The 20087-nt window shown below is 42.0% G+C and overlaps 1 protein-coding gene across 3 annotated transcripts in view; it reads left to right on the plus strand.

Annotated features, from left to right (window-relative positions):
- Nucleotides 1–2267: 2267 nt before the first annotated feature.
- LOC119738535 (protein Wnt-7b-like) overlaps nucleotides 2268–20087 on the plus strand; it is a 31180-nt gene continuing 13360 nt past the window's right edge. The window contains exons 1-2 of one of the 3 annotated variants that reach the window (XM_038213440.1): nucleotides 2268–2651; nucleotides 19717–19946. In XM_038213440.1, the coding sequence (XP_038069368.1) occupies nucleotides 2581–2651; nucleotides 19717–19946 (301 nt within the window). In that variant the 5' untranslated portion in view covers nucleotides 2268–2580. Of the gene's footprint in view, nucleotides 2652–17901; nucleotides 18521–19716; nucleotides 19947–20087 lie in introns of those variants that run through there. The other 2 variants (XM_038213439.1, XM_038213441.1) reach the window with 2 other exon arrangements.

The raw sequence follows: 20087 nt of genomic DNA on the forward strand, positions 1-20087 counted from the left end.
TTCCATATTCATGAGCAAAAGTGTGATGTCATTCACCACAAACCTCTATGTTACAGCTAGCATAATAAGTTAACAGAAAACGTTACCGGAATTTTGGATATTTTGCTGTTGTAAATTTCCTCCTCTTCGGTGATTCGTCGTTGTGTCAGTACATGACAGTATACGCCAATAAGTAAACTTTTCTCACAAATGTTTTCAATGAGCAGATTTGTGAGTTCACTTTTGAACAGAAAACCCCTCAACTGAACGGTGGCTCCCTGAAATGACATCACAGCAACAGTGCCCTGATCAGTTGTCCGGAAAAGCATGGACGATTTTAAATATTTAAAAAAAAAAAAGTACACTTGTGTAGAAAATTAACCAGAAAGGGATGTCAAATTGTTTTTTTATTTTAAAGAGGAGTAGAAAATTAAACACAAAATGTGTTCCTCAGAAAAATTCCTTTCATGGACGTTTTCACATTCAGTCAGTACTCAGTAGTCAGTCAGTCAGTCGGTCAGTGATTCGGTCGGAGGACATTGGGCTGGCATTTTGAGTCCTGCATAAACAAATGACTAAAACAATTCCCTAGCGAAAATCAAAAGTGGATGGGTATAGCTTCATGGAATGACATGCAACACATACAGTGGAAGGCTCTGGAGTTTGTTTCCGATGATGAATTAATACATGTCAACAGATCCGCGTCGGCAGTAATTCGATCAATTGCCTGTTGTCTCAACACGCTCGAAACGGTCATTCGTCAGGAGCTGCGAAATCTCAAACCGTGCGTAGCTAAGGCAGGACGGCTATAACACGTATAGTAAACAGGCTCCAGGCTGACCGGGTCGCGCGGCGCAGAACGGAGGGGGAAATGTCGCGTTGCCTCGGGTCACATGGGGATCATCGCCGCGCTGCGCAGCCTCCACCGTAGGTATCTTGATGTCGCGAAATGAAGAAAAATGCATAATTAAAGCATGCATGTGTGAATCCCTCTATTTTCTTAAGCAGAACTATGGAAGATTGTTGCCTCAGAGAATTTAATAAACCAAAGTAGTCCCAAAAATATAAGGGAAGTTATTTCTCCGATTGTTGGTGTTCATTCACAAACCTTGAGGCCTTACGGTAATTACGAGTATCATACAATCTTCCATGGTTATGAGCGCCTATCGACCATTCTTGATAAATAAAGAACATAAGATATAACAGGCACTGGAAATATTGGAAATAGCACGGTTGTAAAATCAGTTTTCATAAATGTGTTAACTTTTCCCCAACCCCGTTATCAGCAATCGCTGTGGAATTTGGAAGACTAGAGGCTGTCAACTTGAACATTAGGGTGGCAGTTGACGAAACAACGAAAGCTCTTGCAAAATGACCACCATCCACGCCTTGTAAAAAAAAAAAATTCTCGTTGCATCTAGTCGACACACGGAGACATTAAGTCAAACCAGCCCGCTATTGTAATGAAAGAAAGGAGACAATCGCTCTGAAATCTCGTCAAGTGCACTTGAGAAAACGCTCCCTCCATGGCTCAGGTGCACTTCGAGTATCTTGCTGATCATGATGCCTCCCTTACTGAGTACTCAAGTGTGAGATTTCACCCTGTAATCCGCATGTTCCTTCCCCGTGTTTAATCCACTTCTACGACCCGTCCTTCAGCTGGATTCGAGCAATGGGATTAGTCCCAATGATGCCTTGCTGAAGTACCGTTCCAGTGTGCCCTTGTTACACCTCATAATGGTGGTACGAAATCCAACAGACACTTTACATAGTTCTAACGATAATCTCTGTGAGATTTGTCTCACGAGAATGTTTCCCTGTACAAGTCTATGGCCTTTCTAGAATCGAGCTACGTACTACGCAGTTTACAACTGAACAGAAATGACCTTTACTTAAAAAAAAAACTACAGCAAACTGGCCAGCAATATCACATCACGATCTCAAGCACTCACTTCACTTCCAAACCAAACAACAACAAAACAGAGCTATTTGATATTTCCGACCATAAAACCCTCAACTTGTGAAAGACAGTGTTACTTCAATTGGTTTATAGTAGGACTACCCACAGCCACAAAGTAACGAGATTTATCTGCAGACTTGTTCCCGCGTGCACTCAATATACGGGTGTACATACAAGCCGACGACACACGCAGATTTGTCAGTCAGTCTTTGCCGAAGTTAGGCAATTAAGATTAAGCCAATCAGGGGCCGGCATTGCAGGAACGCGTTCTCGATGCCTTGTAATAACGTGGGTGGGTTGGCTAGTTCACTTGTCTATCTGCCAATAAAAACGGCAGTGAGCGAAACTTAGAGCACCCGTAAACGTAAAAATACACCAGTGTTGCCCTCACCAGTACAGTAAGAAGATTCGCACCGCCTCCTTACCCGATCTACCGGCAACCGAGTTGTGAGGCAAAACTGCTACGCCGGGTAAAAGAAAAAAAATCGGACACATGGGTAATTGGAGTGACCGGATCACTAAAACCAACTTGATATGAGTGTTTGAATAACTCGTGTTTTTTTGGAGTGAGCGGTACGAAGCATCGTTGGATGGATGTCCGTTGAGTGATTTGGGGAATTATACCGGGGGAGAGACCTAATATGTACCACTTCTTTCTTTTGGGACTTGTGCGCCTCTTGTTTGCCTGGCTCATCCTCGGATCATGCTTGGGGTAAGTTCTCCTCCACATTTTTCATTCCGATGGATAACCCGCTAACTTTTGCCTGATCCACTTGTATCTGGAACATTACTTCTACCACGCTTTATTTCATTGTTAATATTTATAATAATTATTATTATTAATTTGGTACTGAAACAAATGATTTCTCAATAGTGCCTTAGGCACTGTAGCTCGCAAGCCTGAAGAAACATGTAGAATTTACAGTTTTAGAGGTGGGAGGGAAACCCCAGAAGAATATTCTGGGGAAACCCACGAAATCAGGCAGGGACTGGAAACCCAATCCACATGTTGGTCCAGGTTGGATTCGAACCCGGGTCACAGCGGTTGAAGGCGAGGAAAGTACCGCTATGTCAACCTGACTCCCACAATTAATCTTAACAGTTTTTTTTTTAAACAAGGGCGGATCCAATGAGTAGTTGGGGTGGCAACCATCTCCCCAACCCAAGTTATTCAGTTAATTAATGGAGAAAAAAAGCCAAATTTCATTCAATTCCTGAATAACGTCATCAGTCAATAGTGCAAATCTAGATACATTGCTTCGGGTCATTGGCGCTTTTATGCAGAGACTGCAACGCCTCATGGCAACACCTCTCCCTTGGGGAAAACCTGAACTTCAACACCCTCCCCCCAACCCAGCCACCAAAATCTTGGATCCGACACTGTTGTACCACAGGTGTTCCAGCTTAGTCTTCATTTCCTAACTAAAAAAGACCAGTCATACTTTTAAAATGATAATCAAAATAATAATCCTTTTTAGAATCATAAACAAAATCATCGTTTATATTGAAATCATCTCTCATAACTCAGACGAAGAGCACACACATTTTATTACATTTATTATTAAAATCAAATGCATTATTTATAATGTTTATGCCGTTACAGTTTTCAAACGAAATATTGCTTTTTAATTTCGGAGCTTGCTTGATCATACGGTAAACTCAGTGAAGTATGAATCAGGAACAATAACAGTGTTCTACATGACTCACATCCACGGAGAAAAGGGTCAAGTTCTCGTAATCTCTAACAAAGATCTGTACGGGAAGCGGCCAATGAGCTGATCGCTGTAATGTTGAACAATATGATTTGGTGTTCAATCGTCCACAATTGTCGGCCTAGCGGGCTCTGTTCAAGTTTCCTGTGAGATGCATATCGGGAACAGAACGGTTGCCTTTAGTTTCCTCCCTGCGTGCAGTGAGCTCTATAGTCATAGAGCAGCTGATACCGTATTTAGAATACCATTGATCGGTCTATGAATGGATAACCCTGGAACGGGAGTTGGGGGTTGGTAGCCAGCCTATTAGTCAAAAAGGGGTCTACCCGAGGTTCCGCAATACCTAAGTTCCCCAAAATCCTTAGGGTTACGGTTAGGGTTAGATGGTTAGGGTTAGGGTTAGGCTTGGGGAACATAGGTATTGGGGAACATAGGTATGCACCCGTCCAAAGAAGTGATGGTGGTATTTCGGTATACCGCATCATTGGAAGCTGTGAAGTAGTAACGGGGCAGATCGGAATCAAAGTTGGGTATGGGGTAGGGGTTTAGGGTCACTACATCTGAAGTGTAGCCAGAGTACATTGTTGCATGAAGATGTTACCGTGCTTTGCACAGCTTTACGGAGACCGCCGCTTGTATGAAATTATATTAGACCTACATTTCATTATTTATGAGTATTTTGGGGCGGTACAGATAGCTTTTGCTCTTGTCTTAAGTGAAGAGGCACAAGTGATGGAAAATTCACTCTCAGTCGGTTACTAGTTTGCTCAACTGCACAAAGTTTATTAATGTTTAATTTACATGTAATTTAAATGCATAATTACTATGCATAATTTTTTTATAGACTTTCAACGAACAGGCACTCTAAACTCTGATGATTGTCTAAAGACATTTAAATTTCAGCAACGATATTATTTTGCAAACTGTACTAAACGGAGAATGGTTTCCGATTAAAATCCTTGAATCATCGAATGCGTTGCGCCAGTCATTATTAGGCAATGCAATATTAAACTGGCAGGAAATATCAGAATCTTGAAAAATTGAAATTCACGGAAAGGAGATGCGCTTGTGCAATCAAATGAACTAATGCTGTCTTCACATTATGCAAAAAAAAAGAAAAGATACAGACATCTATCACAATACGAAGTGAATATGATTTCGGATATTTAAAGTAATACACAAAACACCGTAGATGAAGGACACCTACTGAATTATCTATGCTGAAGCTGAATTTGAATCAGTAACACAACTGTATACTGACATGCTCTTATTACGTGGACTCCCACAAGGCAGACGGCATCCCGTGTATAACAGTCTAAAGGTCAAGATAGTCATAATACCAGACCCCTGAGTTCAATCTCAACAAAGTTTAACTTGTCATTGAAAATGAGTTGAGTCTTATCTGTGATATGACTGAGCTTCCATGATTGACAGGGCTTCGCACGATCTCCCTAAGAAGGTGAGCAAATTTACTTAGACCAGATATAAGCCCACCTCTTCCGCGCACGTAACAATTTTTCCCCTCGCCTCCGTCATTTTTGTTGTTGAATAATGGCATTATATACGTGGATGACTTAATCTGGTTTAAAAATGCGAGGCGCAAAGTGGGATGGTCTACAAACGGAAGTTTGCCGAGCCGCAGCTAATCTGCTTCCATTATGTGGGAAATGTATATGGTTGCAACGAATGGATCTTCACGGGACTTGGGCTTGTGAACAATCACGTCACAATGGACCGGTTTTGAGCAGATAATTTCAAATATCATCTCATATCTAGGTCAAGCATGGGCACGATTGGTGTTGGAAGTCACGATTACACAACGCGATAATGCTTATACTGATATAATAATTGATGAATGATTAGTGGATATCAAACCGATATACGCTATAGTCGTCTGTAATGCAATATACCATGTTGTAATATTCTTCAAAGGTTTCTAAGTGTAAAAATTGTGAAGTTGTAACTGTAATATTATTCATCTGACATCTCATCATTTCCAAAGAAGTTCATGGAAAGATGTTTGACTACTTAGTTTGCTGTTGAACACTCACAGTAACTTGTATTAATGAACTATGCACATTGTCTCAACAAGTCTGCAATGGGCACTTCGGAGTCCAATGTTAAACATGTACTTTGGATACATTTTGATGTATGTAGAGTTTATAGTTGTACATTTTCCTCGAAACTTTATGGCACCATTTGAGCTCAGTATGTCACAGCACAGTCCCTTCATCACTGGAAATACTTGCTGCTTATCGATGAAAACTAACATAGTAAATGAACGAGCAATAAAAACCAAACTGAAAATTCTACTAGTTATAATAGAGGTTCTGCACTGAGAAAAGTTTCCAAAGATGTATCTCAAGAACACATAGAAGTTGGAACGTGGGAAGTATCTGCATCTTGTTGCCCATTAATTTTACTGACGCTATTAACGTAGCAGCGTACTTAGCACATGAGCAAATATCATAGATTCCTGCCAGGTTATGCGGTGCAACACCTCCGATGCGCGGTGGCATACCTTGCCTTAATATGACAGAGTGAGAACTTCCTTTGATCGTTAAGAAGCACCACACTGATAATGCTTTGGTAACGGCGCTATTCTAATTTGCCTTTGAATCAACACACGGAGTGAGAGAACTTATAAATCTCTTTAATAACTTATCTACCGAAAGTCGGTCTGTATGTCTTGAAGTTTAGCTATAACTACAACTAGATACTTAATTTCGCACATGAGAGCATTCGTTTACACCAACGTCCCATGCATCTTCAATGGAGATAGCAACAACAGATTGCGAAATCAGACGGTTTTGTTTTCTGTGTTGAGATATATAGTAATTACATGAAATATAACAGAAAAGGAAAAAGTCAAGACCAATAACAGCCATATGCAGCATAACAAAAATCCAAAATCAGACGCAATATCATTTCTAGGCCTGACACAATGTTACACTTGATGTCACGTAGCGGTACATTCGAAATATGGATAGGTGGACAATTACGTTCGTTTTCGTGTAAAGATCAAGATTTGTGTATTACGTATAGTCAAACGTCACGGTATAAACGTTTTGCGTTGCAGGTACTATCTCAGAGGGTGTTCTTTGATCTTAACTAAGTAATAACGAATGTAATGAAGCTTTACTCACGTCTATCCAGGCAATACAAAACCATTGCCCTCTGACTCCTATATAAGGTCTATATGAGGGAGGCAACGGTGAATGGCTAGCATATATGAAATGGGCTCGACATCTTCTTCGTTCTCTGGTTGGTACTTTTTGACGGCTGACTGACAGGTGCTAATCTCCGTACCCTTAGTGTTCCCGCTGGCACAGACACAAACATAACAGTTGCAGTTCCCCTTATTCACCCTCGATTCGCCTCTGTAGCGTCACAGCTCACGGGGGAAACTCTCTCGCCAGAGACGGCCTATAGCCACTGGCGAGGAGTGTATAAAAGCATAGGTTTACCATAATTATATTTTATGGTGTTGAAACGACAACTCGCCTGTGTCCATGCAATGCCGCTTTGGGTGTTCATGGTTCTCGAAGGGCTCGTGCACTCTAATTGAGCTAATAGGGCCCAAAAATCAGACGGAACTCGGCACAGGCCGTAATGGAGAAAAATGCACACAAAAAATCACATTTGTTTTCTGTCTATTTCAGATTTATTGATATTTTAAATATTTGATATGTCTACAACAAATCTTTTAAAGAAATCATATACAAATCGTGGAATAAAAACGTTTTTCAGGAAAAAACATTGACATCTTTCATAAGTCAAGACGAAAAAAAAAAATCGAAATTTGACGGCCTTGTTTTACTTTTTTGACATGTCGATAAATGCGAACTTTTAGCAACCATAACTTTTCAATGGAATGTCCGATTGAAGTGCAACAAAACAGTTTTGTAAGGATTTTATTCTTTTTCCTAATATCTGTCATTCCTCATTTTTAAATCTGCCCAGTTCTGTCTCGTTTTGCCAGATCGGAATCTGAGTCATATTTGACTTGATTCCAAGTTTTCAGGTTCGAAATTACACAATTTCTCTGTCAAACTGGGACACATTTCTTGGTCCAAATGACACTTTTGCCAATCCAGAGAAGTGTCATTTTGTACCCCTAAAAGTATCACTGGTCACACATAACCCGAATTCTGGGTCAAATCTTACCGGGGACCTTCAGAGTGTGCGAATAAAGAGCACTCGAAAAGGCAGTCAGTATAGGCGCATACTCGTGCGTCAATAACTGGGTCCAGCGGCATCCCTTGAACCAGTTGCTGCGGTAAGATGCTTCGTTTGCATCCTTCTACATATGCACCATCATGGGAGGTGCTATGGGAGACTGTGTGAGGATTGTTCACTTGCTCTTCACGGTTTGCTGCCTCCTGTCACCAACGGACCATTTTGTGTTTCAAGGGCTATGAGTGTTCTTAAGAGTTTCTTCCCTAGTTTGTGTATTACCTCAGAGCGGAACCCCAGATTGCTGGTCCCTAGTGACCAGGTCTAACACTTTATCACATAAATTTCACCCCCTGCTCTTTCCAAATCCATGTTTCATATTCTGATTGTATCAACCACGTCGAATATAACTATTTAGGTCCAATGTGCATTTAGCCCGAGAACTAGAAGAGTTCTGACAAGGAATCGTGTATGTTAAGCCCCTTAAGTTGACCATGGTCCCAACTTTGGCTGGGACCGTCCCAAACTCAAATGTATTCCAAATGGAACACTTCTGTCATTGGACCCACTAGTTGCGGCCGTCTCAACCAAAGTTGGGACCGATGGTTAAGTTGGGGCGTATAACATGTACACAATTCAAAGCAAGCCCTTTCTTACGGTGTCTGACAGTATAATATAAACACGTGTACTACATTATGCTAAGGTATAAAGAGACATGCATTTATTACACAATACCTGAGTCATTGGGTTAGTACCTTTAGCATTACATGTATACGGGATTAACAGGCTATTTGTTTGGTATCAGAAACTACCAAGATATGAACATGAAAACTTTTGAATCAAAGCTTTCTGAATCGAAACCTGGTTAAAACTTCCACATCTTTGGTTCCTGAGTTTGGGCTTAAACTTTGAGACGATCTGGTGATTATTTGTCTACATTTTCTCTGAATTTTGCGGACAGAGAAACGGCCTGTGAGGAAAACACTCGGCTTCTCAAAGAAAATAAAGAGGCTAGTCCTTACGATGCCGGAATACGACGATAATGGAATAATTGGTCAATCTCTCTAATGTCAGGGACATTCTTGGCACCCTGATGAGACACAAGTCGCATTGAGTTTGCAAGTTGGTTGCCTGAAGAGTGCGACAAGCAGGGGAATGGAACTTGTTACAGAAACTAGAACTTGGAGTTGGAAGTGGACAACCCCTGACAATTTAACCTTTGCTACCAGTTTCTGTTTCTTCTACTGCCTCTTTCAGCCACTGGCAAATCTTCCATCAGGGTCTTAAGAATTTAAATTGACTTTCCATGAAGGCATCAACCCAGCAGCAAGAGGTCACTTTTTTCTGAGCTGCAAAGTTGGGGGGGGGGGGGGTGTCGGGGAGGGGTGGGATGGGGTTGCCTAGGAATGGTTCAGTACTTCTTTTTGCATAGCTTCAACTTGTGCTCCATGAAGATGGACGGCGCAATCTCGTGCTCCATGAAAATGGACGGCGCAATCTCGGCATGCAGTCAAGTTACCTGAAATGGAAGTGGAGCGAGATCGGTTTCAATCGAAATACGTGAGTACACACATACAAACACACCTTACATAGATGCACACGAGAACAGTTTTGTAAAGAGTCACTGAATTTGTGCGATTCGAGTTGAATGGAATAAGGCAATGACTCGACTTGTGTAGACTCACTCAGTCGAGTCCTCCAAAGGCGGTGACTTGAATGGAGTAGGCCTAAGTCGTTCTAAGGCAGAGACTCGATTGAGTCGAGTCTAGTCGAGCCACTCTAAGGCAGTGACTCGAGTCAAGTAAATCTAAGGCAGTGAATCAAGTCGAATTGGACATCCCTTGAGTCGTGTTGAGACGAGTCATTCTAAGGCAGTGACTCGAGTCGAGTCACTTCGAGTCATAGGCAGTGTTTCGAGTCAAGTATATAGTTGTAAGGCAGCCATAGGCAGTGACTCTAGTAGAGTCGAGGCCCTCTAAGGCAGTGACTTAAGTTGAATCGAGTCATTCCAAGGTAGTGACTCAAGTCGAGCCATTCAAATGCAGTGACTCGAGTCGAGTCATTATAAGGCAATGATTCGAGTCCAGCCATTTCAAGGCAGTGACTCGAGTCGAGTCAAATTGATTCCAAGGTAACGACTCGAGTCAAGTTGAGTCAATTCGAGTCATTCTGAGTCAGTGACTCGGCTCGAGTCAAATTAAGGCAGTGACTCGAGTCGGACTCAAGTTGAGGCATTGTGCAATATCGATGACATTATTAAAACATTGTGATAAACTGGCCAACAGAAAAGAAATACAGTTTTGACTTCAATACCGTTCTTGTCTACTCGTACTTTTGTGATGGCTGCATGTGACCTACAAAATGAATGATTGGCACGATTATTAGCATCACGTTTTGCGCGAGAAAATATTAAAGGCAGCTGTTTGATGTCTGATAAATTGATGGAGGCATTGGTGTCTGGAATACTGGGTCGCCTAGCGCTGGCTGCCTGGCTGGTTATCGTCTGAGGGTTCCTATTCCTTTTGGATTATCAGTTTTCATTGAATTTTAAAAGAAGAAACAGCTCCTGTTTTTGCTGGGGAAAAAAAGAGGACAAAACAAATCAGTTAAAGAAAGCAATGCCTGTCATACATTGTTGAAAGTAAATCTCGAAAAATGCAATTGAAGTTGCTTCACAAACGAAAGTGTATAGAATAATAGAACAAACAGACGTGTACATTTGGGATTGTTCCATTATGGAAATAATTTAACATTGGTCAGTAGGAGGGGTGTGGCTATCCAAGCAAACCTCCCCCTTTGATCAGCCCTTGCAGAGGGACAGGGATCGCGACCGAGAAGAAGCATTCAAGCTCAGGGGCGGATCGAGGATTTTTTGCGGGGTGGGGGTTCATCAGCAAATCATTGCTGAAATGTAGACAGGTGTTTTGGTCCGGACACTTGGTCTCCGTAAGATCAATAAGTTTGGGGTGGGGTGGGGTGGGGGCAGAATAGTGTACAAATACCCACTAATCAAGCTGGCTCTGTCCGTATTGTAAGAATTGACAGAGCTGGGGGGTAGACTCCCCCCCCCCCCCCGGATCCGCGCCGTCTGAAGCTGGTGACTCGAGCGCATATTGTTCTCGTCCAGTGCCGATAGGAGTTTGTCTTCTAAAATGTATTTTGGTGAGCAACAGTTTACTCTTAGACAAGACGTGCACTCAAACAAACCAATCAACAAAGTGTGAAATTAGCACATGCAATCGCGATGTGGGTTGTAATGGCAAGGAAACATGACATATACTCACTAATACTCACTACATCTTTCTGCTCTATAGTGATATCATAATGGTGACACCAACTGCAACAAAACGGTACTAACATAATTATGAGAGCGGAAGTGGAATGGGCCGGTGTTTAACGCTCATGACCGGGCCCGGAGGTCACAACATACCCTCAGGCCATGACTGACCGGAGCCAGACTGTCTTCACCGCTACAACCTCAGCGGTATACCCCAGGCCAAATCACCGTTTGAAACACCCCGCACAAGTCACATTCGCTACAAATTATTGCGCTAACAAAAGTCACAGGTGGTGCAAGATAGGTGTTATGTCGTGTGTCACACACTTCTGAAGGACCCTCCACTGGGTGAAATAAAAAGGATCAATCTTGCGAACTTCAGACCCTATTTTCGGTGGCTACACCGGGAAACGCTGATCATATCTGGTTACTTGAGGATCACTGCGCGTGTCAGGAGCTGTAGGTTTGAGTTGTTTCGGATGCTGGGGAAATTACAACACAAAAGCCACAGCTTCCCCCTAGTGTGCTGATAGATGAATCAGCACTCGACTACGGTGGACGTACAGTAGGCGGGGCTGTTTGTCGAGACCACTTTCATGGAATAAATACCCAGTGGGATCTTTGGCAGTGGTGTAGCCACGCCGGGCGGGGCGGGGGTGGGGGGGGGGGGGGGTGGGGCACGTGCCCCCCATAAATTATCCGTGTCCCCCAGGTGCCCCCCCCCCACACACACACACACACCCCTACCAAAATACTGATAATGCCTCTTTTCCTTCCCAACCCAAAATGGGTTTTTTGTAAGTTACATTTTTTTCAGTTAGCCAAAGGCTTAGGCCTAAGCCTGCTGTTTACAATTTCTTATGTCAATGCATGGATATAGCCAGGCGTTATGGAGCCCAACCGGGCAAAACTGCAATAGGACGTTTGCGATATGTGCCTCCATGATATTCTGATGCCCCCCGGCCCCATGGGACCCCCACTCAAAAAATCCCAGCTACGCCACTGAACTTTGGATGTTAATTATTGAACGACAAATCTCTTCGACCAGTAATGTCGACATGATGATAAACATTCAAGAAAACTGTGCTGTTAAAGTTTAAAAAAATATATATATATTTGTCAGAAATGACTAGAAAGTTGCCAAACACCAGCTAGTGTCAATTCGAGGCATTTTTAATAATCCTGACTGGTTTGTGGTGTCTCAGAGGGCCAGCCTACATACAGTCCTCTTCATACCTGACTGACTCACCGACTCAGTCACTGACTGTCACTCGAGAATTCTTGCCGAGGTCTCAAGGCTTGGCCCAAAACTCTTACACAGTGTCACCCCGTAACTCCTCCTGTTGTGGATCAGTAAATAGACAACCATATACCTCAGTGATTAGTACGCGCGCACTTCCAATTTATTGTTTTAAATACTCACAATTGTCCAAGTTTTTTCAGACACACATCAAATTAAAGCTTATCTTTCATTTTCTATCCACTTTTTTTGCCGGTTAACTGCATGATAACATTTTAGAGAAAATTCCGTCCAAAGATGATCACCCCTAAAAGCAGTCCTGAAAACATCACTATTTTGAAAAAGGACGCCTATGATACGCTCCATTGGAAAATAGAGCAATTTTAGGGCTTAATTTCATCCGAATTTCACAAAAATATGAGCTCACAGTCCCCTGCACAGATTCCACCCCTCTTTGTTTACAAACCCTCAAGTTCATGGCCCTCCAAAATGATCTGACCGAAGGGCGTCGTGCGGCTATTGGCAATTTCGGGCCAATACTGGCCTGCACCCCTCACGAAGGGACTGAATATGGCCCGTACGAAAATGTACGAAAAGAAGCTTCCAATGAATAGCCGTTTTAAATCAATTGAGTAGAATTGTGTGCACTCTGAAACCAGCTTTACGTACTGGGCTTGTCTTGTCAATGATGGGGTGACAAACGACCGTCTGGGTTTAGCTCTGCAAAATTCAAGTTGACTTTGAACTCGTCGGCTTCGAATTTTGCTGTCCTTGCATCAGCATTCGCACCACTTTGAATTATTTCTCCATAAACACGTAGCCTAAATCAAAGTAACTCGTCATGCACTGTGTGAGCTGATACCAAAACGAAATACACCCATGGTTAACCCTGGACTTCTGAAAATCGGGAAGGCTCGACATGTTGCAAGTTAATAACCCTGTGTTACATACTCTTTTCGGGTATATACCAACATTCGTTCTCCCTAACAATGAAACAGACAGGATGGACATAAAACCAGGATAGCGGACGCAGACACGAATTTCGGAAATCAGATTTCAGATAGTGTCACCTGCAATTAGGAACGTGATTCGTCTTACTTTTCAGCCCTGTCACGGTTGGAAAGAAAAAAAGAAATTGCGCTTTCAATCAATCAGTTTCGCCCGTAATCAATTCAATATACGTTCCGGATTGAAACAATAGGATCACATAGGTGAGGCGTACGGGTGTTCTGATACATCATGTCCTCCCGCTTGCTCATGACGTCTCATCAGGTAATCCAACTGGGACAGGTTACCGCCATTTTTCCAACTAATCGCTCATGTACAGCTCCTGGCGCCAATTGTCATCATTTCCCGCCTAATTGGAAACACGGGACGCAACGCAGGTCTTTTTTTTTTTGGCCCCTTGCAATAGATATCTAGAATGAAGGTTGGATGTAGGCCTGGGTGAAAACTAAAAAAGCTGACGCAAAAAAACCCATGAAAGTGGGCTAAAACGGCCGTAAAAGTCCACCCTCGGTCACCGGTCGGAAGGAGGTTGTAAAAACCTAAAAACAAAACACAGATGATACTGGCCTAAAGGATAAGGTGGAAATCTGGCGGAAGACATAATTCCCAAGTATATGACCTGGGGAAAGGGTTCCCCGTTCAAGGTGCAGCAAGGCTAAAACTGAAGCAAAGACAAATGCTGCGTTTCATTTGTGAAGACTTTCTTCAAATTTACTCCGTCACTTTATAATTGTATACCAACACCACCAATTGCCAGGTTAAAAACGTATTCGTTGTGTGCTATAAATAGTGGAACATCTCCAGGGACATTTGTGGCCAGATATGTGACAGAGGGAATCCCCTCTTTTGTGTTAGTAATTGAGTAACCAGAATCTCAGCAACTTTTTTTGAGATATCTGGGGGGGGGGGGGTTGCTAGTCAGAAAAAGTCTAGGGTGTGTTTTTTAATAGTCCCCTCCCCCCCCCCAAAAAAAAAAAAAAAGGAAGGAGGAAAAAAAACAAGTGTGATATTTGCTATTAATTTAATACACATTTAACAAAATGGGCGTCTGCAGGGGTGTCAATGGGGGTGGGGTGGGTTAATGTCCCCCGCCCACCCCGAATAAATGATACATTGAAATATGCTAGAGAACATACAAGGACTTTTTGGGGAAAATAGACTTTGCCCTCCCCCCCCCCCCCCCCCAAAAAAAATAAAAAATCTTGGCGAAGCCCATGGGTGTGTATAGGTTATAGGGACGCCGGGGAGGTACCACTCGTCACAAAACGTGCTGGGTACATCAAGGGAAGTTCCCCAGATCTTCACTGTCTGCATGCAATGAATACCGTACCTGGTGATATTTTTATTCAATGTGCGCAATAAAGTGGAGATCTGGGAACATCCATTGAGGGGAGGGGGTGGTTAAGATTTGTTAAGAGAAAAATATTGTCAAAACATAAGACGTCCCTCATAATTCTGCATGATAATTTGTGAAGGAGCTCTAATATTAAGGTGTCATTTACATGTATTATAACATATTTTAGATGGGCCTTATACTTTCTACCGCTGCCTATCTAAGTAATATTGAAGAAGTGAGATTTTCCCTGAGGTGACTGTTCTATGTTACGACAACCCGCACATGAAATTTGCGATAATAGGGTTAGAGCTAGGGTTAGGATTATGGACAGGAATATAAGCAGACGGAACATAGGTGTGTTGGAACATCGGTATGTGACCTTCCCTTACAGAGGAGGAATATTGGACAGCAGTTCAACCAAACTGAGCACTTCTTATTCAAAAAGTCTTGCCGAGATTTGTAGAGAAGAAATCCCTAAGAGATCCGATAAAAAATCATCCACGAACTCCAAACATGCATCACCATTAATTTCAAGTAACGTAATCGTCAATAACTTTTGAGCAAATAAGCAACATTTCTTCAATAATTATTTCCTTCGAGTAATAATACTGACTTCCGGATGTAGAGAAAACGGATGCACTGAAACTGCTGCTAGACGCTTTGTAACTATTCTTGTCTACACGAACTTTTCATACCAGACAGTGTAAGTTGTAACAATAATTTACCGAGCGCAACCACGACAACGACCGGGCAGAAGCCCCACAAAAAGCGCATCCAGGCCACGGCGTTGTGCGGTGGTTGAACCGGCAAAGGTGTGATAAGTCCCAGCCAGATTTAATTAAGGATTATCCCATCCGGCCGGTAGCTTCAAAAGGCCCGCGGTCGGGGCCTGTTTTGTCGGCCCTAATTGAGAAATTCTTGCCCAGTTTATCCAGCTAATTGAGCTCTTTTTGTGGGGGATGTACCGGTACTATTACCGAAGATAAACTTGTTATTACGGGTTGGATAAAGAAGGGATCAAGATGGCCGCAACAAGTCGAGATGTTTAATAGCGGTGTGTCTTGTCACGATCTTTATCATTGACTAAGTTAAGCTTCCTTCATTCTTGAAACCGGAACTGATGTCGCATGTCTGGTAATCTCTTATTAAAGAGTGTGTGTTTCTTTTTTTAGTTGATGACTGGCCTTGAGGTTGATGACTTATGATTGGGGACAGTGAGTGAGGGGCGTGTCTCTAGCTTTCGGGGGGGGGTCATTTGTGCTTGTATAGACCATTATTTCTTTTATTGAACATCGGATGTCAAGACAGGCTGATTACTGGGTTATATAGAAATCTGATTGAATCTGATCTTAAAAAAAGTTATTATATGGCCAAACCCATATATACAGGACGCAAGTCGTATAAGCCTCAAAAACGATTTCTCATTGAAATTGAAATAACTGTGATTACGAAAGATAAAACTCAACAGAACAGAATAGGGCCTTTGCAGAGGAGTATTTTCTTTGATTTAATTAAAGTCATTTTGGAATTCGTAAAGTTATTTTGTGAGGAAGGATGCGTATAAAAATCAATGGAAATGGTTTAAGTGTATGGTAACGGTGAGAGATATTATGATATACAAAACATAGCCAAATTTATTCACCTGAACCATTTTTGTAAATCTCGATGTTGCCCCCCCCCCAAAAAAAAAACCCAACACCCAACCCTTTTTACAGATTGTTCATACATTAATCGAAGTTATCTAATTGTTCATGATGCTTTTCCATCATTTTATCTTTCCCCTCTTTCGATTTTCTTAGAGTTAAGGAAAGGTCATCAGTCTAGTCATCGGTCATCTGTCTAGACAAGCCCCATACATGCTCTATATGAAGTCCTTAATGAATAGAATCCAACATACTGAATTCCAAAGGGAATAACGATTAACAAGTTTTTTTTTATTTTGAAAACAAAACACCAAAATGAATTGTAATAGTCTGACATGGCTTTGTAATCAATACGATTAAAACCTCGTTGGTGATTACAAATACATACAGGTTTGTCCAGTTTTGTTTTTTTAAAAGAACAGAAAGAAAATAAGATTTCCTTGACAATCTCTCACGTTTTAAAGAGAACTGAAAAAGGAAATAGGCAATAAGAAAAAAGATAATGAAAAAGAAACAAATAATTATAAATACATGGAACTTAAAGAGAGATGTGACCGGAGTCATTTAAGCTCTACAGGGTGAATAAAAAAACGAAACTCAAATGTTGGGACCATTTTGTTAGTGCAGTTCTCCATGTAGCACTTTCAAAATTTTGGAAATAAAACCCCAATTCACAAGCTTTTTTTTCATTAAAATCACTCATGTAATTTTCAAGTTAAAGAATTTTAGACACAACCACCGTTTTAAAGTTCTGTCTACGGATCACAAATAGGTTTTTTTTTCAGCAAAACGAAAACAAATCACGTAGGAATGTATGTGAATTGTTTTCGTTTTGCTGAAAGAACGCACACATTTTTTGTGATCAGGGGACAGAAATTTAAAATGGTGGTTGTGTTTAAAATTCCATAACTTGAAAAGTACATAAGTAATTTGAATGATTCTTGTATTAAAAGAAAGCTTATGAATCGGGCTTTATATAGGCTATTCTAGATTTTCAAAGTGCTACATGCAAAACTTCACAAAAACAATAGTTCCGACATTTGGGTTTGTTTTTTTACTCACCCCGTACTGCTGGAATTGAACCCGACCTTGTGTCTCCAAGACGTTGTTATTAAAAATCTCGATTTTAGTCGAACAACGCTCGATTTTTAATCTTTAATTTGTCCTTGGCCAATTCTATAAATTGATCAATCCGTATTAAGTGAATGATATTCACTCATAATATTATAGGACTAGATATCTTGAAAGGTCCATCTTTTCCTGCTTCACAATCCAACTTTTTATCGTAAAATAATATTCCGGCTAAAGGTTAATCCTGGCTCTCTAATAAAGAAACACCGATAAACTTCAAACGGCTTGTTGGCTCAGAGGCCCAAACATCTTAACAATTACTCGTGACACAATTCACGGCAACCAACCAAAGCAGCGTTTAAACAAATTTAAACAAAGGTGAACAGTCATTATTTTGTTTTGAATCCTGCAGACGATAAAGCTAACCGCCTCGATCATAAATGAGCCGTATAATTAATTAACCCCCGGTGTTGCCTAACACCTCTTGAAACAATATCCCCGTGGGCTAGGCGGTTTTTTTGGACAGGTAATAATTATGCAAACAAAGGTTGTGGAGACCCACCGCCGGCACCTTTCCGACAACAAGTGACCGAACAAAAGCCACGTGAATTCCGACATTGCCCCGGCCAAAACACAGGGTAAAATGGAGCGGGGTTTACAAAGGAGACCCCAGCCGGAGCAAAACGCTGATCGCGCCTCCGAGCTAACCGTGGCTCGCTGGCCCGATGTGGAGAGCGGCACTGCGGAGGTTTAGGCAAACCGCACACAGCCAGCCAATCAAGGCAAGTGTTTGGACAACTCACTGCCTGCTGAGATAGCCTCAGCTTTTTTTTCTTCTTAAACACAAGGCGGGACCAACACTAACGACAGAAAAAATAAATCGGTGCTCCACAACTATTAGCCACCGGCGTTCGAACAAGCAACGTGGGCTCGCGAAACCAATTGCCAGTGTAGTCGGCAAAGGCAATGCTTTATCGTCGCCGGTTTTATCAGTCACTTTTTGCCGTCAAAGTCGACCGAATGGAACTATAACATTACGAGGCAGACATGAAACTTTTCACGGCGATTGTTGTTCTTTATGTCATGCAGTCGGCGCTGTTGACCATCCCAAACGTCATGTGAGTACAGTGTTCGTGTTACGTTTTGAGAAAATGATGATATCGGTACCTTTTATATCTTTCCTAATTGCTTTAGATACTTAACTTTACCTCCTTTTGTTAGCTGATATTTCCAACTGTAATTCATGAAGAAGAAAAAAACTAGGGGAACATTCGCACAATGTTGATTAAAGGAGTAATGATAGGAGCCAGTAGTAGGTCAACTTTGTGTCGTTTTGACTTCATTACAATTCACGCGAATCGATACACCTATCAACCTAGGATTTCTTTTAGCATGCAATGCTTAAAGATAAGTAGCTCAGTTTGCGAACTGTTGACAGTACAGGAACTTCCTAGTGTAGTTCATGTTTCAACGCTGGACGTGTAACTTGGACGCCCTCCTTGCCATGGCAGTTGTTATGAACTTGACATTCAAAACTTTGTTTTCGCCTGACACGTGCCCTCGGGCCATCAACGATTCTGGTGTCTTTTTCTTATGTGTAATGCGATTTTACCAGATAAGATTTCGTGACTTGTAACGGTGAGGATCCAAATACCTGCTATTGCTCATCTGTAAGTCTGGGAATCGTTCTCACCTCTTTACAAACTCTTTATGAAAATGTTGGCAACATCGCGGTTTTACGTTTGCTACGAATCTTGGCTAATTTGAATTGAGAACCGCACTTTGGGCCAATGATCTGGGCTAGAAATATGGTTTAGAGTTGGTTTGATTCCTGGATGAGAGGTAAACCCCTGTGGGATCTAAATATGTTACATCTCTTAATCCAGATCTACTGCAACCTCATAATGGAGACAGATACGACATTTGGTCCTTGTTTCTTGAATTAAAAGAAAGTTAGGCAGTGTGACTGCATTGGATATTATTGATAATACATTTCTGCTTCTTCAACTTAATCTGTGCTCTGTGATGTCCATCCTCCATGCCTTTCAAAGGAAAAAAAAATGGTTCTTTAAGAACCAAAGGTATTGACTCAACGTTCCATTTTTTGTTTTATAACGATCATTGGAAGCCAATTTCACTAATGACGGTCAGACAATGTCAGAACTAACTGAAACGTCCATGAATACCTCGATGCTTCACTTGGTCCTTCCCTTAATGTCTCCCAAAATGCTACAACAAATGCTAATGTCAGTTTGTGTTTTTCCACATTTATCACGTATCATTTAAGTAGTGTGGGTCATTTTCGTTAATACAGGGCCCTGTCCTCCGTGGTCGCACTGGGAGCCAACGTGATCTGCAGTAAGATCCCCGGCCTGAGCCCCCGCCAGCGATCCATCTGCCAGAACCGGCCGGATGCCATCGTGGCCATCGCCGAGGGAGCCGACATGGGGCTCGGCGAGTGCCGGCATCAGTTCCGGTACCGGCGCTGGAACTGCACCTCGGACGGCTACGGGGAAACGCTCTTCGGCAAGCCCATGCCATCAGGTAAAATTCTAGGTGTAGCAGTAATCAAATCATGAGTGTTGCCAGTATAGACGGGTCTGACACTATGCAAACATTCCTGGACCGCCCCTGTTTTCTGGAGGGGGCACTCACTCGGTTTGGTCATTGTTTAAAATAATACAG

Source organism: Patiria miniata, unplaced genomic scaffold (genome assembly GCF_015706575.1).
Source record: "Patiria miniata isolate m_02_andy unplaced genomic scaffold, ASM1570657v1 HiC_scaffold_3, whole genome shotgun sequence".
Lineage (NCBI taxonomy): Eukaryota > Metazoa > Echinodermata > Asteroidea > Valvatida > Asterinidae > Patiria > Patiria miniata.